Source organism: Schistocerca cancellata, chromosome 1, assembly GCF_023864275.1.
Source record: "Schistocerca cancellata isolate TAMUIC-IGC-003103 chromosome 1, iqSchCanc2.1, whole genome shotgun sequence".
NCBI classification, from domain to species: domain Eukaryota; kingdom Metazoa; phylum Arthropoda; class Insecta; order Orthoptera; family Acrididae; genus Schistocerca; species Schistocerca cancellata.
Genome location: NC_064626.1, coordinates 419,312,834 through 419,338,912, shown reverse-complemented (window position 1 = coordinate 419,338,912; position 26,079 = coordinate 419,312,834). Strand labels below are relative to the sequence as shown.

General features: G+C 44.0%; 1 protein-coding gene across 1 annotated transcript in view; it reads right to left on the bottom strand.

The window, feature by feature from the left end:
* The window catches only part of LOC126161568 (kinesin-like protein KIF12), a 605,396-nt gene that overhangs the window by 71,488 nt on the left and 507,829 nt on the right, over positions 1-26,079 (bottom strand). Inside the window, exons 12-13 of the mRNA XM_049917513.1 lie at positions 18,342-18,442; positions 13,643-13,680 (exon numbers count right to left, since the gene is read on the bottom strand). Of these exons, the coding sequence (XP_049773470.1) occupies positions 13,643-13,680; positions 18,342-18,442 (139 nt within the window). The remainder of the gene's footprint in view (positions 1-13,642; positions 13,681-18,341; positions 18,443-26,079) is intronic.

Here is a 26,079-nt window from a genome sequence, read left to right as displayed (position 1 = left end):
AACACGCAACACACCACTCGCACTCTTCCGCCAGGCGGGGAACTCCAGCTATCAGCGTGGATCTACTTGTGCAGCTTGGCAATAACTTCAGAGACATGCTAATGAAGAAATGACCCAGACAATGAGCTATTTCCAGTGCTAGTCAACCGCAACAAGCTAACATTAGTAGAGTCTGGACACTATAGCGTGTAGGGATGAGCTAAACCAGGGATGTACAGACTTCCTACTACCTCAGACTGCAAAGGACTCAGTTTGACTACATAACGACCGCAAGGCAGGAATAAATGTCTCCACATACATAACTAGCTGCAGCCCGGTATGTTTAATATCTGCCGCACAAAGTGACTGGCCCTGTGCTTTGCTGATACTCGTAGTGAATCCCAGCTGCATGGGAAACTGGAATCACTATAAATTGAAGGACGTATTTGAGTCAATGGGTGTCAACAGGACTGCCCCATCTGTTGTTACATTTTGTGATTAGTATCTCTTGTGTTTCGGGAGAATTCATCTTCTATTATTTCAGCTTAGGTTTCACTGCTTCAAGCAGGGCAGTATTTGTGCACGACTTGAACGGTTCGAACAGTTTACGTCGCAGTTTACGTCATAGTCTGGGAAATTTTGGTCTGTGTTTGATTTTTTTGATCAGCCCATGATCTAGTGACTTTTGCTGGTACTATATCCACAACCTGTTGTCTCAGCATTTGTATGGCACTACGGATATTAAATATAAAAGTAACTATGAACATGGACTAAAATATCTTCTAGGGTACAAGTCATATGTAAAACAACAAGTAACCAATAAATAAGAGTTTGCAATCATACTTCTGTCAAATTCTTGAGATTTCATTCATGCCACGATCTAGTGATGTCTAATAGCACTATCTCTAAGATGGGTATTGCCATTGTAATTTATTCTCATGGTGGGAATTCAGTTTACCTCGACATATTTCGTTTGTTAGGCATTTAATTTTACATTAATTTTCTTCATTGTTTCATCTGAATATAGAAATTTGTAGTAAATCGGCTATTAACTTTGAAGTAAATCAATCAAGTACTTTTCGAGATTTTTGGAATTAACGTTTCTCCTTTATACATTTTGTATGCGTATATATATTTATAAATTGTCTATATCGTCAGATATATAGCCTATCTTTGCCTAAATGTTCATTAGGGGAATGTATAAAAATTTGAAGTAAATTGGCCAAGAACTTTTAGAGATTTTTGCTAACAACCTTCTCCTTTATATGTTGCATACATATATGTTTCAAGTCAGATCACAAAAATCTAATTTAGAGAGTGATCTTTCTCTTCTCGAAGGTAAAGTATGCAAAATTTCACAAGAACGGAATAAAACTGTAGATCTGTATCAGTTACAAACAAACAAACAAAATCGGTTGACAACTTTTATCCCTCCATAATCCATTAACGTTGAAATGTCCCTGTTGTTATTTATCACTGTGTTGTTATACTGTGATAAGTCAAAAACAAAAGTATCAGACGTTGGCAGGTATGTCTGCCAACTGGTATAGTTGACCAGTTGAACTTCGATTGTGACGTGTTTGTGTCAGTAGCGCGATTTCAGTAACCTAATTGACAAAACGTTTCATGGCATGATATTATTAATATATGCAATTATTATTTCTCAGTTGTTACAAGAAAAACAGAAGTTATGTGAGAGGTGGACACACTTGTGCATATAGATATTTCCATCCCAACAAAATAGTCTGCAGTACCTTGATTTACATTTGTTCTTCTACTGGTTTTAAATATTTTAGTAATGAAGCAAGTGTGAAAATATTAGTAGTGCGATGTTGAGAAATGTAACAAAATGCCATATACTTCAGTATGAGGTCCTGTTTTAGAACACAAATTATAACCGCTTTGTTATGCTCACAGGTTTTTTAACTACATTTTCAGTCTCTCGATAGAGAGGTATTTCAACATATCGCTGACAGCAGAAGTGGGGAAATAGCCACTGCTACTTCAGACCCCCATCTTATGAATAAAGGTTAGTTTCTAAATTTATGAATGGGCTTAAGCGAGATTGATTATTGCGAGTGTGAAAACCTCTCCCATTCACATGGTTTCACTGTCGGAAATGTTAGCAGTTGTATATTGTGAATAATGCTGCTAGTAATCATTAATAGCAGAAAAGTTTAGTGATCCTCGTGGGAACAGTATTGCCATTGTCATTTCAGCCTCGCGACATCGGCCTGTGTTCGGCATCAACATTTATCAAGGGCATATATGCCAAAGTCTTACTGAAGTGTCCTGTGAGGCCGTTCGTTCGTGGGAGCAGGCAGCTGTCGTTTTATGGGTGGACATTCTGATACTAGTCTGGACTGGAAAACCTTTCCACGACCGTAGATCATCAGATGGAGTGTTCTGTGCTTCAAAATGATGTAACCTACAAGGAACCTTGTAATTTCTATAGCCTCAGCAGTGAGCACAGCTTTGGTAACAGGCGTAGCAGGTGAGTTAGTCAATGCTGTTTGTCGACTTCGAGAACCTACCAAAGAGACCGATTCCAATCCAGTGGAAAGGCGCTGCTGCAGGCGGAATTGGTATCACATACCTTACAGGCTAATTGTTGCTTGTGCTTCCGACGCTGGCATTCCTTACTGTGGCTCACATAGTGTCTAATTGCTCAGTGGAGACATGGCCAATGATGATGTATCTGATTCTGTTTAGAGTCTTCATGAATTCCGGGTGACCAATTGTTGGAGCATTAAGGAATTACCTCAGGATAGCCCCATTGGATCATAGGTCCTCTAAGACAATGATCCGTTTATTAAATTGAATTCTCCTATGGTCTGTTCCTCCTAATTCAACAATTATATGGACACAGACGCGTCAGAGTCGAAGTTCAACTGGTCAACTATACCAGTTGGCAGACATACCTGCCAACGTCTGATACTTTTGTTTTTGACTTATCACAGTATAACAACAAAGTGATAAATAACAACAGGGACAAAAGAGAAAGACTGATCTCCCCTCTGATCCGCAGAAATGCCATTTAATGCAACCATGACTGAGATTTCAACTACGCTGCTGTGTTCTGCCAAACGATTCCTTAAAAGGCTCTCTTGCACACCACTGTGAAAGTGTATGCCTGAAGCCTCAGTGCCTCTCATGCTAGTTGGCCCAATGGATCCTTCAGGCTACTCAGTCAGCAAAGGAGTGGTGATGTGTCTCAACGGTGAATCGTTTGCCAAATGAATACAGCTGGAACCTGTTGATGGCCAATACAACTGCAAAGCACTCTTCCTCAGTTGTAGAGTATTTCATCTCAGATTTAGACCTTACATTGAAAGCATAACGTGTCATCTTTTCAGCATCTTCCTGAATTTGTGCGAGACCGCTATTGCCATAAAACGCTGGGGCTGCATAAGATGTTAGCGCCTCCTTAAGGACAAGGAAACACAGTCCAGAGGTCATATCTTTGAACTTATAGATGCCATCTGGCGTTATCAAGGCAGCCTTTCCGTCAGCAACTTCATCAATCTCATTTTACCAGTAGCCTGTCTTCTAGTCTGTGGTTGAGAAATTCTTTACTCCTCTCAATAGTCTAGACTATCATCAATGCACGAAAGTCAATAGAATTTCTTTTTCGTATGCTTTTTCAGTCGGTAGTCGACGCAGAAACACCATGCCGTCCTCCCGAACTATGTGTCGTCTAGCTGGCGACGCACTGTATAACAGCTACCTAATTGCGGGAAGATTCCCAGCGTTGATATAATGTTTTATCGTGGTCCGCTTGGTTTATCTTTACTCCGCAGCGAATTTGAAAGCACCTGAAAATTGGCGCAGGACGGCTAACACTCACCGACGTTGTTTCCCGTCAAGCCAGACCTCTGTAGTAACTTCCCCCACTGTGTTTTTTGAAGTATTAGCGGAGCACGGTTCTTCGTCGATGGCACTGAACTGCCCTTCCTGGACTGGTTCGTCTCTTGCTACGGCGCACTGCTAGCGATGAGTTGTGACTGCTCCTGACAACTGGTGATCCAGTGTTGTCCTTCACCACCTACAGTGGTTAAGATCATCGCTGGTATGTAGATTTCCTTTGCGAGCATGAGTAATTTTTTTTTTTTCAATCGACAAAAGCTTCTCAGTTTAAATGAGCTTCTAGACTGACGACCGTGAACTCACCTCGTTGCTGACAGTGGTATAACAACTTTTTCTACGGCAAACAACCGCCAAGAGCAATCTTTGTTACGCTTGGTTGTACCCAATCTGGGGCTCTGATTTTCCACAAACTATGGCTGCCTGTGATGCCTGCAACAAGGCCCATCCGAGAATAAAATTAATAGTTACTCTGGCAATACGTGTTCCTGTTGACTGGACGTAGTTTCCATCAAGACCATCAGCACAATCGCTGTCGTATTAGGGAATATAGTCTTCTTAACTGGTGACGATAAGCATTCGGCATTACAGAAAAATAATCCATTAAGTCAGTTAGCGCCTGGACAGGTAGGCCGACGATGATGACGTCGATAAGATTTCCTGACTGTTGGTAACTGTCGCCCATGGAGGATGTTGATCTGTGGCGACCCCTGCTCCATACGAGGTGCATTCAAGTTCTAAGGCCTCCGATTTTTTTTCTCCGGACTGGAAAGAGATAGAAACATGCGCATTGTTTTAAAATGAGGCTGCGTTCATTGTCAATACGTCCCAGAGATGGCAGCACCATATGGCACATGGAATTTTACCACCAGCGGCGAGAATGAGAACTGTTTTAAATACTTAAAATGGCGACGTTTTCCTTACTTGAACAGCGTACAATCATTCGTTTTCTGAAACCAATTGAAATTCATCGACAGTAGAAGGAGACCTGTGGTGATGGAGTTATGGATGTGTCGAAAGTGCGTTCTTGGGTGCGACAGTTTAATGAAGGCAGAACATCATGTGACAACAAACTGAAACAACCTCGGGCTCGCACAAGCCGGTCTGACGACATGATCGAGAAAGTGGAGAGAATTGTTTTGGGGGATCGCCGAATGACTGTTGAACAGATCGCCTCCAGAGTTGGAATTTCTGTGGGTTCTGTGCACACAGTCCTGCATGACGACCTGAAAATGCGAAAAGTGTCATCCAGGTGGGTGCCACGAATGCTGACGGACGACCACATGGCTGCTCGTGTGGCATGTTGCCAAGCAATGTTGACGCACAACGACAGCATGAATGGGACTTTCTTTTCGTCGGTTGTGACAATGGATGAGACGTGGATGCCATTTTTCAATCCAGAAACAAAGCGCCAGTCAGCTCAATGGAAGCACACAGATTCACCGCCACGAAAAAAATTTCAGGTAACCCCCAGTGCTGAAAAAATGATGTAGTGTCCATGTTCTGGGACAGCGAGAGCGTAATCGTTACCCATTGCGTTCCAAAGGGCACTACAGTAACAGGTGCATCCTACGAAAATGTGTTGAAGAACAAATTCCTTCCTGCACTGCAACAAAAACGTCCGGGAAGGGCTGCGCGTGTGCTGTTTCACCAAGACAACGCACCCGCACATCGAGCTAACGTTACGCAACAGTTTCTTCGTGATAACAACTTTGAAGTGATTCCTCATGCTCCCTATTCACCTGACCTGGCTCCTAGTGACTTTTGGCTTATTCCAACAACGAAAGGCACTCTCCGTGGCCGCACATTCACCAGCCGTGCTGCTATTGCCTCAGCGATTTTCCAGTGGTCAAAGCAGACTCCTAAAGAAGCCTTCGCCGCTGCCATGGAATCATGGCGTCAGCGTTGTGAAAAATGTGTACGTCTGCAGGGCGATTACGTCGAGAAGTAATGCCAGTTTCATCGATTTCGGGTGAGTAGTTAATTAGAAAAAAATCGGAGGCCTTAGAACTTGAATGCACCTCGTAGACAGTCGTCCTGCTTAGTTTTACAGAAACCGGCGGCTACACCATTGGCTGGTACCTCTGTACAGCGACGAGGAACGGCTATGGTGTGTTGGGGAATTATGTCGTCCAAGATAGCCAACGGGTTTCGTCGCAAAGTTCGTCTATAATCGCCTGCAGTTGAATGGCGTGAATAGGACTATTGGGATGATTCAAGTATTGCGGCGTTATAGTTGTCGAACACTCGTCTTCTTTCTCTGCAAGAGCGTACAACATGTCCAGGATGTCCACGATGGGAACAAATCGACGTGTTTTCCTCCGTCCTCCAAATGTCTGTTCTCCTGTGGCCGTTATACTAGGCGGACGAGTTGGTTGTTTGATCGGATGGCGGGTTGTCGTTTGATGGCTGCGGCGTATAGTTGAGAGTTGGCCGACTCCATTTTTCGTGGCGCGTTCAGCTAGTGGCGGAGATTGGTGCTAAATATCGATACACCTATTCTTCAGCTCTTTTCATTAATTCCTGACGTATGGGGTCGACATCCAATGACTGCTAAATCTTCTGAAATCCATCCGACATTTCTGGCTGCCACGCATTGCTATATCTCTTCCTTTACTATGTTGTGTATAGGAGGGGCGAACCGATGATGGTATTCCAGAACTATCATAGGGACCACATTCGGCAGTTGGTAATACCTCTTCGTCCTTTACCAGAAGAGCTTGGTACATGTCTTTTGCGACTCCATTCATCAAGTGTGAGACTTTGACGGCTTCTGTCCCACTCGGATTTATGATGCGGCATAAGACCAAAACGTTGTGTATCTACGACTGCAACATTTCCCCACGACCTGGTCCCTTTTCTTCGATTGTTCTTCCGTTAGCGGATTAGCCGCTGTTTGTCGCCAAACGTTTCCATCAGTTCGGATCGGAATTTCTCTCAGCTATTGAGCTTCTCCTCATTGATCTGGAACCACAGCTGGGCTGTGCCGTCGAAGAAAAAGCGCTCATTTGCCAAACCCATCGTGTCGTCCAAGCTGCTATATTTGGTGCCGCGGTCGAATCCCTTCAGCCATTTCATCGAGTCCTGATCAGTGTCTCTTGAAAATACTGATGGATGCCTGACGCGCTGCTGTCGTATAATGTTGTTTTTTCGAATCCATCGACCTCCTGAATATACGATTTACTACTTGTACTCTGATTCCTGTCCGTATAGGGGACGTCTTTTACGTTGTCTAATCGGAGCGACGGTGAAGTAGATGTTTTGAAGTACCCAGGACTTGCACCAAATAGTGCCACATCGTAAACAAAAGAGTGTTCGTCAATGAAGTACAACACTTAGCACTGAAGGCACGTTTATTACGGACACCAACGTACAGGCAGAACAGAACTGCCTCTCACACGGAGAGAGATGATATTTATAGAAACATCCAATGGTTCAGAACATGGAAACATTACAAACATAAGAAATTTGGAGAACATTTTAGAAAAGATAAGTTCTCAATAACAAATATTTGTTTCTGATCAACGACGTCGACCTCTACTCCGCATTGCATGCAGCCCAATACCTATGCGATAGCCCACTTCAGATCGATCGTTGTCCGTGCTTCCCAATTTGGACACTCCTCTGGTGTTGCGAATGCGTTTACTGTTCTAATGTTTATTTATTGCTTTGCGGTAAAACTGTATTCGCACTTTTCATTTGTTACAACTCAATGGAAAAAATTAAAAATGTTCTGAAGCTGTCAATTACTTCCGTGTTTTTGGCCATCATTTCTGTGAGTGTTTGAATAATGTGTGATAGCTTTCCTTCGTCACGCAGTGTCAGAAGTTTCCAAATGAACGACACTGTTGTGACAGACAGCGTGACTGTCAACCCACAAAAGTTGCCTCACGACAGGGTTTTCAAGAAGATATGAGGTACATGTTCTACACTTGTAAAAATTACTTTACTATTGCAGTCGCCTGCATCTCTGCAGATGTTTCAAAGTTTTGCAATGTACTTATTATTATTGTGTAACTGCAACAATAAAATACGCAATGAAATTGCTGTAATTATGAGTAAACTTCTCGTCCTCTTACTTTGACCTATTGACTGGTGGTGTTTTAGGAGCTGCTGCCAATCTCACAGGAGGTGCAATTCGTTTACCAATGCGTAAAAATTTAATGCTAGTAAGTAAACTAACCAACGATCAGTCAACATTAACCGAACTACTAAGGAAAAATAAATAAATATATGTTACTCTACGAGTGAATTCTGGGAAATGTTAAAAGATATGATCTCAGCTTTATAGGGCAGTGTTTACCTTCGTAGACTAAAAGACTTATCTTTCTTTACTCCATCTGTAAACCAAATTTAAACAGTCTTGTTAATAAAGCAATTATCAAAAGGGTTTGTCTGGTTCAACAAGTTCTAATAAAAGGAAGGGGCCCTGATGATATAGACTCGTTTCTGCAACGAACTCATTACTGAAATCATAGGCTATGAAAGAAAGCAATGAGTTAGACTCGCTGACGCTCGTCTGTTTGCTCTTGATATCTGAGGAAGTCGTTAGTCAGAGTGCAGTAATTTGTTCTAAGAACTGTGTATCGATCTTTCCTGGCCGCGCGAGGGAGAAGTCGTGTTGAGATTGCCTTGTGCGATAACATGTATTTCTTAAAGACTAGAGACAGAAAACAACGACATGCTGCCAACAAAGATTGGTAAATGAACGGGAGGTCATACTTCCGTACAAACAGGCAATGTATCTTGAATATTCCCTTATATCACCTAGCGTATGAGTACAGTGTTTTCTAGAAGTCAAGTAAAAGCTATGAGCTGAATCTCAACCAAAAAGGAGCAACACATGAAATCGTACAGGGTGGCAGCCAGTCAAGGACTCTTTTTGGGAACTGATTTAAAAAATTTATTTCAAAGGCCCAGTCAAGTCTTTACAGGTTTTCTCACAGAGCAACTTACGCTGTGCCTACGTGACACAAGTTGCCTGTCTTTCAGAACTGAAGTCGTCCTGTCGAGTTAAAGCTGCTGACAAGAGACTGCTGAAACTGCTAGCGAATTCAATCCATTGGTTTTAGCCAATAGCGTGCGTGGGATACAGGTCACGTGTGTGGACGCCGGAGCGTTCCGCAGTGCAGAATACAGTTGCCTCTCTCTCTTGTGATCCAGAGCTCGAGCAGAAAAGACGTCTTCCTCAGGAGGCAGAGCCTCTGGTTCTGCGTTTCACAACCGGCCACCAACGTAAGTTAGCATGAACCGCTTCGCATTCCGTTGCCGATTTCAATTAGTCGTTCGACCTCCAAGACTGGCCTGAACCTGTTAACTTCCGGCCCCACGCGCGCCCCTTGTATACCTTACACTGAAATACATTCTCTTTATTGTACCTAATTTCCTGTTGTGTCATTTAACGGCAGCCCTCGATGCCCACTTACAAGTCCTGACCATTAGACCGCCTGTACATTGACGCTATAAGCCGGATGCAATGACCTTTTTCTCCTTTCCCTGTCCTTGTACAAAATAGAATAAATACAATATCAATGCACAGTTTGAGGCAAGTATTTTGTATTTATTATGAGAACATGTTTCAAATGCAGAACATGGATGTAGCATTTTGGTGTGTCAGGAGAAACGCCAATACCGAGTGATTACATTGAACATATTGCATCATATGATTCCCAGTCCACTGAATGGTTCTTTTTGGTCACTGTAGATTGAAGTCCCAGTTTCTGGTATCTGGAGGAAGGGGGCTAACTTCCTCCATCCTGGAGAGGCCGGGTTGGACTTCCTATAATCCGTCGAAAGCGGTTTGTGCAGGAGCCAAATTTGCTGGCATAGGGGTTGACAATTTTTCATGACGACAGATGTTTTCCAGCATTTATTGGAAATAAACTTTTAAAAGCTCTGACTAGCAGTCGTTCTTTGAAGAACAGTAAAAATATTAGTAGAAGCAGGAAGTGGTCAATGGAAGATCCTTTCTGTAACGCTGATCGCCTGAAGAAACTAAATGTTAAAACAAATTTTATGGAACTTCTTGGAGCTCGCCTTTGCGTCTATACGAGGCGACTTGTGCGCTCTGTGGTCTGATGGTGATGTTTCAAGAGTGTCGCGTACTTTGAATGAGTAACTCTTTGTGTTACATAAAGATTCTTGAAGTAAGTCATCTTCCCGTGTAGGCTGTTGTTTTATTTTGAAATGAACGCTTTACTTCAGCTAATATCGCCACAATGGCCACTATGAAGTTACCTGGGGGTAAAAAAATACCAATAGTTAATAGCAGCTTGAAAAAGAAACATGAAATAAAAATGGAAAACTACGAAAATATACATAAAAGTTGCTCAGTTATTTGCTTGAAATATTATTTGATCAAAAGGATCCGGACAGCCTGTGTGATGTGGAATTGATAACTCGATGCCACGAGAGGCGGATACGCCAGTATAAGAAGGAGGTGGGGAGGGGGGAGTACTGTGTTGTCAGTAGGAAAGCAATAACAGCAGAGTGGATCAATCAGGAGAGCTTACTGACACAGAACGCGTATCAGTCATTCGATGTCATCTGTGTGACAGATGCATCAGGGATGCATAACATGGGCACATAGCAACTATTCAGAGCGGTGACATCGAGGATCTCTGTATCCATTACAAACCACGTAAAATTTAGCTGCACTCACTTAAATGGTCCTGAGCACTATGGGACTTAACATCTGAGGTCATCAGTCCGCTTGACTTAGAACTACTTAAACCTAACTAACCTAAGGACATCACATACATCCACGCCCGAGGCAGGATTCGAACCTGCGACCGTAGCACCAGCGCGGTTCCGGACTGAAGCGCCTAGAACCGCTCGGCCACAGAGGCCGGCGCACTCACTTAAATACGCCCGTTGTTTGCTGTAGAATGGGACAGGCAGCTGGGACCCTACCAACCAGTTCCCCTTCGGTTTCTACTGGGATTTCATACACCAAAGCTGTTAGGAACAAGATATGGCGATGGCATTGGGCGACTAACAAGACCTCCTCTTCCAATCCAACAGTGAGGGTACGTATCACCCAGGTGCTCACGGACATAAAGTGTGATGGGGTGGTGGACAGTCGTCTTGAAACTACACCTTCTAGCGAACAAGAGGTACAGCTTCCAGAAACTGTGGCAGCACATCTCGAATGAGTACCAGGTAACGTGCACCATTCGAACAGGGTGGCAGCAAATAGTGTCTCGTTAGCAGATCTTAACAAGGATTCTTTGTTTCGTGGTATGCGTTTAATGTTAACTGTTTAACATACACAGTCTATCAAGTAAGATCGTGCTCGGGTTAATAAGCAGAAAAATGTGTTCGACAACAAACTACGTACAGTCAGCCGCAGCGTCGATAATTGCTTGGCATCCGCGAGGCATGCTAGAGTTTTCCGCGTATTCACTTGGAAGAGACCTCCAAATGCGTCGAATTTCAGTTAGAAGCTGTTTCAAAGTGAAGATATTTATGCTCTTCACGGGTATGCTGCTGGATATGATCGTCTTCATTAAGCGCTATTTCGGTGATCTATCTGGTCGTCATCTTCAAGTGCGATCGCTGAGTACACAATCACGCAGGAACTGAATGAACGTCAGAAACGGCGGCTCCTTAAACGCGAGAAGCGGAAGAGCTGCCCCCTGCGAAACGAAGAATTGCACCGCCGCCGGCGGTAGAAACTGGCGAAAGTGATAAATCTCAAATTAAGATGTAGCGGGTAGAGAATCAGACAGTTGTTGTTTTATATCAATTAAAATAGGGTTCCATATCCCGCTTAAAGGAAAACTTTATCACTATTAATAATGTCATCAGATAATCGTATTTCGATGGATTCCTTGAGCACACAATCCCAGTAACGAGAAGCCAGAGCAATAATTCGCGTCTCTTTAAACGACTTGTTGTGCCGTTCATTGGTATAATGTTCGGCGACGGCAGATTTTTCAGACTGGAACAAACGAATGTGACGCTGATGTTCCACGCAGTGAAGATATTTCTTCCTTGCAACTTCTTTTTGATGTAAGACCATACATTTTCAATAGGATTAACGTCAACCGACTGTGAGGGCCAATCCAGTACGTACACACCTTTCTCTCTTTTCCATCCACTGTAAAGCGTGCTACGGTGCTTAGGATCATTGTCCTCCTGTAGTATTCATTTTTGTCGAAATCAAACATCTTTCATAAACGCGACGCGTAAGCTGCACTCATGTTCCTTCTTGTGTATCTCAATCAAGAACCCATAGTAAACTAATGCTTTATGGACACTGCATGGGCCGGCCGTAGTGGCCGTGCGGTTCTAGGCGCTGCAGTCCGGAACCGCGGGACTGCTACGGTCGCAGGTTCGAATCCTGCCTCGGGCATGGATGTGTGTGATGTACTTAGGTTTAAGTAGTTCTAAGTTCTAGGGGACTGATGACCTAAGATGTTAAGTCCCATAGTGCTCAGAGCCATTTGAACCATTTGACACTGCATGAAGGACAAAGGTTCCCTCTGTTGGGATGCGAAAGAACTAAGGCGATATCTTTTACTAGTTGTGTGTAATGCCGACCACGCCCTTACTTAACAGACTGTGCACCAACGACCAACCACTACCTCTTCAGACAAAGAGTTTCTTGTACGTGATGGCTACTCAGAGTAAAAATGTCTTCACTGTGGAACAAAATCTTACTAATGCTCTGAAAATACGTTCACACAATTATGAGGAAAATCATTTCAAGCCAAATCCAGCGAAAGTCGAAGTCTGCGCCTTTCATTAGAAGAACAATGAAAACCTCAGAGGAGCTATTTGTGAACTGGAAAGGAATAGAACTGGAACACGGAAATGCACAAATTTACCTCGGTGTTACCACAGGCCGTCCTCTAACCTTGAAGACACATTGCATCAACATCTAGGCTAAGGTTTCATCACTTAACGGTCTGCTACGTAAGACAACTGGATCTGGATGGGGTGAAAGTATGGCCAACTGCACCAGCACTCTGGTACTCTGTTGCAGAATACGCTACTCCTCTGTGGTAAAATCTTCTCATGCAATAGAATTCCATATTGCCCTGAATGAAACCTGCAGGCGAATCACAATCTGTTTGAAATCAACATCTACACAGAAGTTGTGTTCACTTGCAGGTGAGGGCCTAGCCGGTATCAGACGTGAAATGGCTCGAGTTATAGAGAGGCAAAAGCTCTGTAACACTTCTGTTCATCCTCTTCATAAATGGTAGCCACCATCAGCTCTTTCGAAGTTTAGGAAGAGCTTCTTGCAGATTTCTACTTCACTTCAATCAGACCCTTGAAAAGCCAGGGTAGATCTATGGAAACGGAGGCATCGTGGGCACCCGGAAGCTATCAAAACTGAAGAATTTTCACCTGGTCATGAAAAGGGATGTTGTACGTGGGAGTCCTTATATGGGCTGCACACAGGTTTTGCAATATCCAAGGACAACCTCAAGAAATGGAGAGTCGTGCAAGATAGAAACTCACTGGGCGGATGTCGGACGGAGTCTCGAACTCTAAATCTTTTCATCCAGTGGAGACTGAAAAATTCATTCTGGAAATATCCTCCAGGGCCTCCGCAACATCCTTTCTTGCAGGAGTGCTAGTTCTGCAAGTTTCGCAGGAGAACTTCAGTGAATTTTGGAAGGTAGTTGATGAGGTACCGGCGGAAGTAAAGCTGTAATGACGGGTCGTGAGTCATGATTAGACAGCTGAGTCAGTAGAGCACTTGCCCGCGAAAGGCAAAGGTCCCGAGTTCGACTCTCGGTACGGCAGACTCTTTTAATCTGCCAAGACGTTTCGTATCAGCGAACACGCCGCTGCAGAGTGAAAAATTCATTCTGGAGATCTTGTAGAAATCAAACCAACAAGACGATACAGACTTATTATTGGTGATGTGACACGAGTGTGGCATATGGATTTTCATCACTCCAAACTTCGATATTACTGCAGTTGAAACCACTATCACTGTAGAAAGAAACCTTATCCATGAATAATCGAACTGTAAATGTTCGGCACTGCTATACAACACTGAATAATTCATTGACAGAACTGAACTATTTCAGCCGGATGGCATCATCCAAATAGTGTGATATTTTTGGGCAAACTGACTTTTTACTATCTTCATGCGGTCCTGATGACATTCCCTTCTCTGCAACTGAGCATCTTGGGATCATATAATAAACTTCATCAGTTGTAAAGGGTTTATTTGTTCATTTACGACCGGTTTCGGGCGATTACAAGCCCATCTTAATGTGAAACGAGAACGGTGAGGCACGTGGCCGCCGCACAATGGACACCAGGTTGCTGCTGTCATCAACCTGCAGCCTGGTGTCCACTACGCGACTGCTACACGCCTCATAGATTTCGTTTCACGGGAAGATGGGCTCATAATCGCTCGAAACCTGTCATGAATGCCAAATAAATCTTTTACAACTGGTTTATTGTTTGATTTCCTTCAGTTGGGCACATTCTTTTATACCTCCTCTTTCTCACTGGCGAGCTTCGCTGTCGAGGTGGAGGTGAAAGTTCACAGATGGGATATGAACCACAGCCCTCAGACTCTGGATCACTACTGCGGAGGGGGCGCGCCTACGTCGTGTGATCTGAACTCTTCAGCTGGTGTGGGGTGGTGTGAATGGCTCTTTCACAGACTGCAGGAGCACAACGCGCAGCAGAAGACCAATCTGCCATCAGGATCGCCTGAAGTTGGCAACAAATCTGCTTGCCGAAATAGCGCACCAGTTGGAGGATTCCACCCTCCTGAACACTCGAGAACTTTTCAGAAGTTGGCTTCACTGTTTACGTACTTATAATAACGGGATGGGAGTAATTGCTGCTCCACCAAGAACTCTCCACATTGTCTTCTGAGAAGTATAAATATCTCGGGGAAGCTGATGGGTAGTTGTTGCTCAGTCTTCTCGCACAATCTAGCACCGTATCCTCAAATTTTTTTGTGGAGCTTGTCTAGCTTTTTGCGCTTTGAAGGATCCAATTACTAGTAAATTTTCATCTACGGCAATATATTTACTGCCACTGTTCAGTAACTCTTCCCTCCATATTCATTGGCCTTTTCGGGCCCTGCGTCAGGTTGACCAGACTTTAAATGCGCTGCTACAAGATCCTGTAGTGAGAGATGCATCGACAGGAAGTCATGAAGTCTAAACGGTGGAAAACTCCAGCAAGGTAACACTACAAACGATTATGAGTTTTCTCCGAGGTAGCGTCACCAACGTTGCTGTGACAGGCAGATGTTGGTAATGAAATACGGGCTACTTGCAAACACGTGGATCAAGCACACTATCTGATCAAAAGTATTCACGCACCACTATACAATGCGGAACTGACCACTAAATGCCATCAGAGGCGGACCTGCCACTGTAAAAGTAGGCAGGGGGTACTGCGTAGTCAGTTGAGAACTAGTAACAGTGGAATTGCTCGCTCAGGAGGGCTCAGTGACTTCGAACGTGGGCTAGGCACTGGATGTCAACTGAGTAACGAATCCATCAGGGACATTTAAGCCTTTCTAAAGCTGCCCAGACGGGCAGCTTGTGAAGTGACTGAGAAATGGAAACATGAAGGAACAACCACAGCCGATCGAGGACCGTCGAGCACTGCGGAGGGCGGTTGTAAAAAATCACTCCAACTCAGCAGGAGGAATCACTCTTCAGCTTCACAGTCCAGCTAGCACAATGGCTGTGCACAGGGAGTTAAAAAGAGTGGAGTGGAACTGCCGAGCAGAGGAGGGATGTTTTTCATGGTTGGTGTGTGGTTTCCCTATTGCACTTAACAAAACGTCGAATACTGAAGGATGTGAACGCATTTTACAATATTGTGAATTGTGTATAGTAGAGGAACCATTCGGAGACGATGATTGTTTTTGTTAACGTGAGAATGTACCTCGTCATAAAACAGGATATGTGTGGTAGTGGTTTGCGGACAATAACATTCCTGTAATGGATGAACCTGCCGAACGTCCCAACCTGAACCCAACAGAATAGCTCTGGATTGCGTTAGAGCGGCGACTTCGCTCCAGATCCCAGCGTCCAGCATCAGTATCTTCTCTAGTTTCGACTCTTGAGGAAGAATGGATAGCCAGTCCTTCAAAGACGTTCGTACATGTCATTAATAACTGTCCGTATACGTTTGGTCTGGTGATGTACGTTGCTCTTTCATTTCATTGCACAGACTGAAATACTCATTTCCAACCAAGGCTGCCTGCACTTCCATTAATACGAGTTCTTACATGTCTCCATTACTTCATGTACCTCCAGGGCCTTATCCCAAAATAGTGGAGGATGTTCTACCTTTCGTATAATGTTGACCCTAAGGCTCGATGCAACAACCGCGAGTGATCGCAGCGAGATCTCGCCTCAGAAATCCTTTCAGTGCACGCACAGCGGCATCGCAGCGATAATCGTGTAGCTGTACTAAACTGGAAGCCAACTATTGTGCACCTAGGCAGAAGAAACCAGGCAATATCTGCCTATTTCGTTTATGAATATATTTAGATACGCAACAGGAGGTTTTGGGCTCACTTCGTGGTTAGTTCGAGGCTGCTGATTTACGAGAAGATGATGATAAATTCATTTTCGACTGAAAGTACCGCCGTTTGATGAATTAACAGTAAAAACAGCAGTAATGTCAACTGTCTATCGTTTCCAGATGTCTGGGTAATGGCTGAACTCTAATTGATGATCAATAGAGAATCGGCCACACAACAGTGTGCAGAATATTAAGGAACGTTTGTAAGGCTCTGTGCGAAGTCTTGAGCAAAGAGTGTATATCGAAATTCACACGAGGAAGGTGGATGTTTGAAAAAACATTCATGTTATCTGGACAACGAATTCCCCTCAACCCAAGAAGAAAGTTCACTCAACATTGGAAGAAATGTTATCACTTATTACTTTATAGACAATGTTGGCATAGTATCACCTAAATCTGCTCGGTAACAACATTGAACAGATTTGTTCCGGGACGTAAAAGACTAATCAATTTACATTGAGGTGAAAGAAGTCACAAGATGCCATCTTATATTGTGTCGGACGTCCTTTTGCCCGTCGTGGCAAAGACTCAACAAGTTGTTGGAAGTTCCGTGCTGAAATATTAGGCCAAGCTGCCTCTATAGCCGCCATAGTTTCGAAAGTGTTGTCGGTGCAGGATTTTGTGCACGAATTGACATTTCGATTATGTCCCACAAAAGTTCGTGAGATTTATTTCGTGCGATCTGGGTGGCCAAATCATTCCGTCAAATTGTCCAGTATGTTCTTCAAACCAATAGCGAACAGTTGTGGCCTGGTGACATTGCGTATTATCATCCCTAAAAATTCCATCGTTGTTTGGAAACATGAAGTCCACGAATGGCTGCAACTGATCTGCAAGTAGCCGAACATAACCATTTCCAATCAATGATCGGTTCATTTGGACCAGAGGACCCAGTCCATTCCATGTGGACACAGCCCACACAATTCTGGAGCCAACACCAGCATGCACCTTGGCTTGGTTGACTACTCGCGACCACGGCTTCGTGAGGTCTGCACCAAACGCGAACCCTACCATCGGCTCTTACCAACTGGAACTGGGACTCATATGACGAGGCCACGGTTTACCAGTCGTCCAGGATCCAACCGATACGGTCAAGGGGCCAGGAGAAGGGCTGCAGTCGACGTCGCGCCGCTAGCAAAGGTGCTCGGTCGGTTGTGTGCTGCCACAGCCCATTAACGCCAAATTTCGTCGCACTGTCCCAACGGATACGTTCGTCGTACGTCCCACATTGATTTCGTCAGTTATTTCACGCAGTATTGCTTGTCTGTTAGCACCGAAAACTCTACGCAAACGCCGCTGGTCTCGGTCATTAAGTGAAGGCCGTCGGCCTCTGCGTCGTCTGTGGTGACACGTAATACGTGAAATTTGGTATTCTCGGCACACTCTTGACAGTGTGGATCTCGGGATATTGAATTCCCTGACGATTTCTGAAATGGAATGTCTCATGCGTCTACCTCTGATAACCACTCCGCATTCAAAAGTCTATTTCAAGTTTTAAATAGCCAAATTCCAACTCTGTAGAACAGACGCATAATACTTTAATAATGATGTTTACCTACAGCATTTATCTCCTGATTCAGTTTCACAGCAAAACTCTTACAAAACTTTACACACATTCGAAACCACGCGGCTCTCTTCTTAATCCTGTCGTGATACTTCTTGCGAGGTGTGTCCCATATGTCAGGAAACTTTTTCACCCGTTCAGTGAACAATTGCACCTGCAAAGCGGCTGTATCCGTGGCAAGATGACGGCAGCCGTTGCTGGGTTTGCGAAAGCGGGTGCACAACCCCGATCACTTATAACTGCTGCTGCTTCCTGGCGATCAGCGGTAACAGGCTTGGGCGTATGAGGGTGAATTAGTGAGGCTGAACAAATGAGGTGGTGTGAGAGTATCGGCTGCAGCTGCTGACCTGCGAGCGTGGCGGCGACGCTGGCGGCTGCCGTGGGGCCGGCGGCGGAGGCGGCGGCGGCGGCGGCGTGCAGGTGCAGCGCGTGCTGCAGGTGCTCGTTCTCCTCCTGCAGCGACGCCACCTCCCGCTTCAGGCTCAGGATCAGCGCCTCGCGAGGGTCCTGCAACGCGACGTCCCACACACACTCCGTCTATCTCTGTCCGTCATTTATTAAACTGCTGACCGTTGAAATTACAGTTACTGGACCTCATTACGTTTAAAGCAGTGATTTCCCGAGTGATCTACATCGACCCTCAGGGATAGATTCAAACTTACAAGGGTTCACGTCCGAGGACAAAAATAAAATGAGTAAATAAGTTGGAGGTGAATTAATGAAAATCTGGGTCCATGAGAGTGAACATCATTTAAGCAGATCGAGCAAAAATCTCAGTTCCTCTCGTAGAGTTGAAGCTTGCTTCTGTATACCTCACTGTTTGTCTTGTCCGCTAAGAGAGATGGTGGAGTAACTCTTTATTTACACTCTTTCACTCGCAGTATCCACTGGCATCATTAATTATGAACTTCCAGCACTGGAAATGTACACTGCAAAAAAATGGTTCAAATGGCTCTGAGCACTATGGGACTTAACTACTGAGGTCATCAGTCCCCTAGAACTTAGAACTACTTACACCTAACTAACCTAAGGACATCATACACATCCATGCCCGAGGCAGGATTCGAACCTGCGACCGTAGTGGTCGCGCGGTTCCAGACTGAAGCGCCTAGAACCGCTCGGCCACCAGCGGCCGGCTGTACACTGCACTCTTTTTACAATCTTCTGAAATGCCATTTTCGACTTCGTTATGTTGATATGAAAATGTGTCTCGGTCCGAAACTAGTCATCGAATGAATAAAAAGTAAAATATTTGCAACTTGGATTGGTTTTTAGTTCTGTTGATTATCAATTATTTTTCTAGCTCCACTCCGTAGAGTACTACCTCTTGCCCTCCTCCGAGGAGTGGAAAGAGTGTCTGGCGCATCGAGATATGTATTAATCTGCTACATAGCATTCACGGCACAAAACCACTTCGCAATGGCTATGTACGCAAGGTTGTGTATTACATCTCTCAGGTTAGCAGTGGTCGGACACAAAATATGAGCGGGCTGAAGTCTGTCGGCTTCTACGGACTTTTGCAGATGCAGAACTAGGGTGCCCTCGTTCATCTTTTTGTGAACAGACTACAGTTAGGTACAATACAAGCAAAAGTGAGTGAATGTCATGTTGATTAGCAGCGCCGGAGAAAAATAAGTAAATTACTTCTTTAATCATGTTTGTGGTAGCTTTTATATCTTTTATCTCGTGGAAAACGGTTTCAGCGCGGTTATCAATCTTCTTTTATATTAGTAATAGGCTGGAAATCACTGGCTGAGGAGATTGGTGGTAAAATCTAGTACACTGAAGCCAAAAGTTAAAAATTTGCTAATAAAGTGTAAGGCTTATCCCTGTCATTAAAAGCATTTATGTGTTAATTTTACTAGATTTGCGTTTTATGTCGGTTACAGTAATAAATGTGCGTGTAGCACCGTATCAGGCGTCAAAAACGCATCTGAAGTCCATGAATTTGTAAAAATTCAAAGTATGAACGAGAGGGAGTCTACACAAAACAGAAACCATTACCACTTGGTCTATGAGAAAAAGGTTTGGAGACCTTTGGTTTGAAGCATGCTGTTACCGCTGAGGAATCAGCTCGCTGATATTGGTTGATAAATGATTGAAGCGAGAGATGGTGGAGAGGCAATTGCAGACGGATATGGGTCCAAACGTTATTCTGAGATATTAGCTATCGCGGTTAAAGTTATTTTTCGGTGTCAGATTCGATTTCACAGCTCTTAAGGTAAAATGCCGCATGGGATAGTATTCGTATCATCGTTTGGCTGCGACGAAGAAAAGAAATTGTGCTTCCGGTTGTCAGTGAATTGAAGAGCTATCAGAAGTAGTCGTCTTGGTCTACGATTTGATACAATAAAATGGCGAAACATGGGATGTCGACATAAACTGAGCATCAAGTAAACCAGTACTTAGCAAATATCGCAATGGAACAATCCAATTGAGCTGTAGATAAAGCTATCGGGTTTGGCGGCCGCAGCGAGTAACACGTGATTTTGACTTAACTTTCGACAGTGTCACTAACTTTTTCCATTGGTCTATCTCTACAGGGTGGGCCAGAAGTCACGATTGGGAAGTATGCACGTAATATATACACACATCAAAAAAAGTTTTGCTCACTACGGTTCCGAGATTTCCAGAACCTGTACAAAAAATTGGAATAGAGAGCAACATAAACATCATTTCCGCTCTTTTTATTGCTCGTGGAAACCACACATTGATTTTGTACCACCATACAGCGAGACCTTCAGAAGTGGTGGTCCGCATTGCTGTACACTCCGGTAGTTCTAATACCCAGTAGCACGTCCTCTTGCCTTGATACATCCCTATATTCGTCGTGGCATACTATCCACAAGTTCATCAAGGCACTGTTGGTCCAGATTGCCCCACTCTTCAACGGCGAATCGGCGTAGGTCCCTCAGAGTTGTTGGTGGGTCCCGTCGTCCATAAACAGCCCTTTTCAACCTATCCCAGGTATGTTGGATAGGGTTCATTTCTGGAGAACATGCTGGCCACTCTAGTTGAGCAATGTCGCTATCCTGAAGGAAGTCATTCACAAGATGGGGGCGTGAATTGTCGTCCATCAAAGCGAATGCCTCGCCAAAATGCTGCCGATATGGTTTCACTATCGGTCAGAGGATGGCATTCACGTGTCGTAGAGCAGTTACGGTGCCTTTCATAACCACCAGCGGAGTACGTCGCCCCAAAACAGCAGGGAACTTCCACCTTGCTGTACTCGCTGGACAGTGTGCCTAAGGCGATCAGCCTGACCGAGTTGCCTCCAAACACGTCTCTGAAGATTGTCTGGTTAAGGCATGCGCGACACGTATCGGTAAAGAGAACGTGATGCTAATCCTGAGCGGTCCATTCGGCATTTTGTTGGGCCCATCTCTACCGCTCTGCATGGTGTCGTGGTTGCAATGATGGGCCTCGGCATGGACGTCGGGAGTGAAGTTGCATATCACGCAGCCTATTGCCCACAGTCTAAGTCGTAACACGACGTTCTGTGGCTGCACGAAAAGCATTATTCAACATGGTGGCGTTGCTGTCAGGGCTCCTCCGAGCCATAATCTGTAGGTAGCGGTCATCACTGCAGTAGTAGCCCTTGGATGGGCTGAGCGAGGCATGTCATCGAAAGTTCCAGTCTCTCTGTATCTGCTCCATGTCCGAACAACGTCGCTTTAGTACACTCTGAGACGCCTGGACACCTTCTTTGTCGAGAGCCCTTCCTGGCCTAAGTTAACAATGCGCACGCGATCGAACGCGGTGTTGACAACACGAGCCGTGTACCTTCTTCCTGGTGGAATGACTGGAATTGATTGGCTGTCTGACTCCCTCCGTCTAATAGGCGCTGCTCATGCATGGTTGTTTACATCTTTGGGCGGGTTTAGTGACATCTCTAAACAGTCAAACGGACTGTGTCTGTGATACAATATCCACAGTCAACGTCTATCTTCAGGAGTTCTGGGAACTTTTTCTGATGTAGTTTCGAGTGGTTCTGGCGAATACTACGGCATGTGATCGTGTTCTGTTTCGCTACCAAGGTGGTACTGTTTTAAATATTTATACTATGAGCACTATTCGGAAACTAAGATGCAATGGATCACGAAACGGAAACCACTGTGAAAATCAAAAATATTTTATTTGCAGCAGTTAGTTACACCTTCCAGCTACTTCTCTATGTAGTCGACGACCGGACTTGGACATTTGTCATAGCGTCGTACCAACTTTCCAATAACCTCATCGTAGAAGGCAGCCACCTGTGGTTTCCGCCACTTCTCTGTGCTGGTCTACAGTTCGTTGTCTGTGCCCAAATGCTCTTTTCACGGCCAGCAGTTCATGTGAGATAAGATAAAAGTCAGGGGGAGCCAATTAAGGGCTGTATTGTGAGTGATAAAATACTTCCCATGGAAACTGCTGCAGGGGCATCTTCTTTGCCTGCAGGGTGCGGGCTACAATTGTCATGAAGAAGGAAACGCATGGCAGTTACGTCATGTGGACTGCATGACATCAGACAAAATCTTTCATCAGGCCTTCACACTTGGTCGGAGACACTGTTTTCGAGGCATCTTTACGTGCTTACTATGCTCTCAGAATTGAAGACAGCGATCGATGGGCCTACTGGAGCACTGGCCAACACATTTGTGCAAAACTTCATCCGGTTTTCACCGTGTTTTCCATTTCGCACCCAATGGGACCTTACTTTCCCAATAGTTCTCGTATAATGGTGGATAAGAGTAGACTTACAATTGAAGAACATCTTTTTCATAGCGTCTGGGTACGTGGAAAGGAATGAACGGGTGAGACATATGATGAAATTAGGGAAAACCTTTTTAATCGCTTTGAGAAAATGCCCCAATGGACGCTAATCTTCGGAAACGGGAAAGAAAGGCCTTTTTAACTGGATCTGTGACAGATACACCTTGCGGCGGAAGACTCAAGAAATATGACAACGATAATGAAGTCACTGAACGCATAAATGCGTCATTGCTTCGTTCACCAGAAAAATTGAAAAGGAAGCGATCGGTTGAGATGAATATTTCCAGGACCTCCGTAACTCTTTGTATGAAAAAAAAAAGGATGTTACCGTTCATTTCGACCCGGCAGCATCAATGAATTAAGTGATCATATTATGAACAGGCTGCGTGATGCGTACGAACAATTACTTGCATCTTTTCCAGCTTAACGTAAGGTTATGATGACAGATGAATGTGCTGTGTATCACAGCTCCCGATTTCGAAAGGTTTGTATCTTGGCGAAAGAAAATCCTGAGAATAATCACTCCCGACATGCTGCGTCAGACAAGCAGAAGCACATGGCAGCGAATGCAACTGCGTGCCGAGAGTGATTGGCAGCGTACAGAGACAGTTTGAAGTATGTGAGAAGTGTGCAAGAACATTCACTTCTGTGTTATTCCATTCTTGCGTGTATCTTTTTCTGTTAAATACAATTTCTGCTAGACCTATGGAGTCGTTCCATGTTCCTGTTTGGCTTTCATGCTGCTTCTTGTTTCGACACAAAAACATTAAGATCGTGACTTATGGCCCATCCTGTACTTGTACCTTAAGTAATCATAATTCAAAACTCCCACTTAAAAGTGCCACAGTAATCTAGCTGTGTGGCTGTTATGGTTTGTTGCTGCTGTCTCCAGTCCGAAGACTGCTTCGATGCAGCTCTCCACGCTAATCTTTTCTTTGATGCATAACTACAGTCACATGCATTCATTTGGTGGTCTTCCTCTATAATTTTATCCCCCACACCTCCTTCCACTTCCAAACGAACTATTCTTTGATGTCTCAGCATGTGTTCTATCAACCGACCCCTTCTTTTTGTTAAATTGTGTCATAAATTTCTTTTCTCCCTGATTAGATTCAGTGCCTCTCCATTAGTAATCACGTCCATCTATAATGATCGTTAGCATTTCTCGCTGGTACCACGTTTCAAAAGCTTCTTGTGTATACTATACAGTGTTTATTGTCCAAGTTTCGCCTCCTTATAAGGCTACAAGCTTCTTGTATATAGTATACAGTGTTTAACGTCCAAGTTTCCTCTCCTTATAAGGCTACACTCTAGACGGATGATTTCAGAAATACTCCTAATACTTAAATTTATCTTAGACGATAAAATATTTATGTTCTTTAAGAACATTTTTCTCGACTATTGCCAGTCTACATTTTATATCATCTGTAAGTCGACCATCATCCAATTTTGCCTCCCAAATAGTAAAACTCGTCTACTACTTTTAGTGTGTCATTTCGTAATATAATTTCCTCAGTAGCACGTGATTTAATTCGGCTGTGTTCTATCACACTTTCTTAAATTTGTATGTTTACCTTATAATCTGTTTCAAAGATCATATCCGTATTGTTCAACAACCTTCCAAGTAATTTGCTCTTTTCGCCAGAATTACGACGTCAAAGACATATCTTAGTTTTTAATTTCTTCTTCCTGTGATCAAATTTTGCAATTGTCTCCTTAGTTTCCTTTACTGTTTGCTCAATGTACAGACTGAATAAAGTGGGGAGTAGGCTGCAACCTCTGTCTTACTTCCTTCCCAATTACTGCCTCCTTTCCACGGCCGGCGAACCTTTGAACAACAATCTGGTTTCTCTAAAAGTTCCATCTGTAAAGCGTAAAATAAATTTTACTGTGACCAGTAAAGCTACTGTAGTGAAGAAAAGCTGCCAGAGAGTGGCTACATTCTCCCCCACCCCTCTCTCCCTGTTCAATTTGAAATGAGAATTGACAGGTATTGGCTCGCGGGGTATACTGTGGTTTGGATGCTTAGGTTGGAGATGAGGCAGCACAGTGACATCAGGAGCGAACAAGAGATAAATATACGGAAGAAATATTTTCGCAGTTGCGAATACGATTAGACTTGAGCTGCACGACTTATTGGTGACACATGAAAATTTATCGGACCGGTCTCGAACCCAGATTTTCCGCTTTACGGGAGCGGTCGCCTAAACAATTTCGCTATCCGAGAACGCCTGACGGACCGAGTCAGACCTCCATATGTCACCGTGTGTCCATGTCCTACACACTCACAGCTTCCGCTATTCCCGCACAGGGAGAGACTTATTTATAATTGTCGCGTTCTGTCTAGGCATGTGATAATAATTTGCAGTGAGTGCCTTTTGTTGTAATATGCAGTATCCTTCAAACGTGCATGCATACTCCGATAGTCGAAGTTGTTAAGGTAACCACTGGTGTAAAGCGGGAATTCCGGTTTCGAGACCCATTCCGGCACAAATTTTGATATGTCACCAATAAGTTGTGCAGCTGAAGCCTAATCGTAGTCGCAGTTGCCATGCATGCATACCTGAGGAACATTGCATCACTGCATAGTACAGTTAAAAACACTGACACTGCTAAGTATTAGATGACAATTTCGTGATATCTGGGGCGTACAGTCAGAGCCTTTGTGTGTCTTTGAAAGGTATATCACAAGTGTCATTCCATAATACGAACAGTAAAATGACGGCACGTAGTAGTAATAATTCGCATCGTCCCCTCCCCCTCCTCCCTCACTCCCTTTCGTGTTGTGTTGGCGTTTGCAAGGAGATGAAAAAATTTGCGGCAGCACGCAAAACAGAATAAATAAAAACATAGCAGATAAGTAACACGTGAAGTGTAGGTGCTCGTGATTGTTGTTGTGTCCTTGACCTTGTCGTAAGTTCTACATGTTTACAACACTGATCTAGTTATAGTATCCGAATTGTAACAAAAGGCTAAAATAACGGCAAAAATAACAATATCGCATTTCCAAAATTCTTGACACGTAAAAGCGACGATCTGTATACTTCAGAGGTTAACACAATTTCTTTATACCACGAGATAAGGGACCACACCTTGGTCATGGATGCATGGTTATATACTTGATTGTTATATTTTTAATGTTCACGGGGATCCTATATTTTTCTAGACTAATGTCATTTATAATCATCATAAGAAATTTACACCTAATTGGCACGTCGTTTTATGTAGACGTGCGCTGTACGTTAAGACTCTTTTTTTTGTACTCTCGCGTATGCAATGTGTTCTTGTGTTATCGGCATTAGTAAGTATAAATTGTTCATTGCATGTATCAGATGGAACTTCTGGGTTGCATGTCCGAATACCAGCCTGACAAACACTTTTGAAATGGAGCG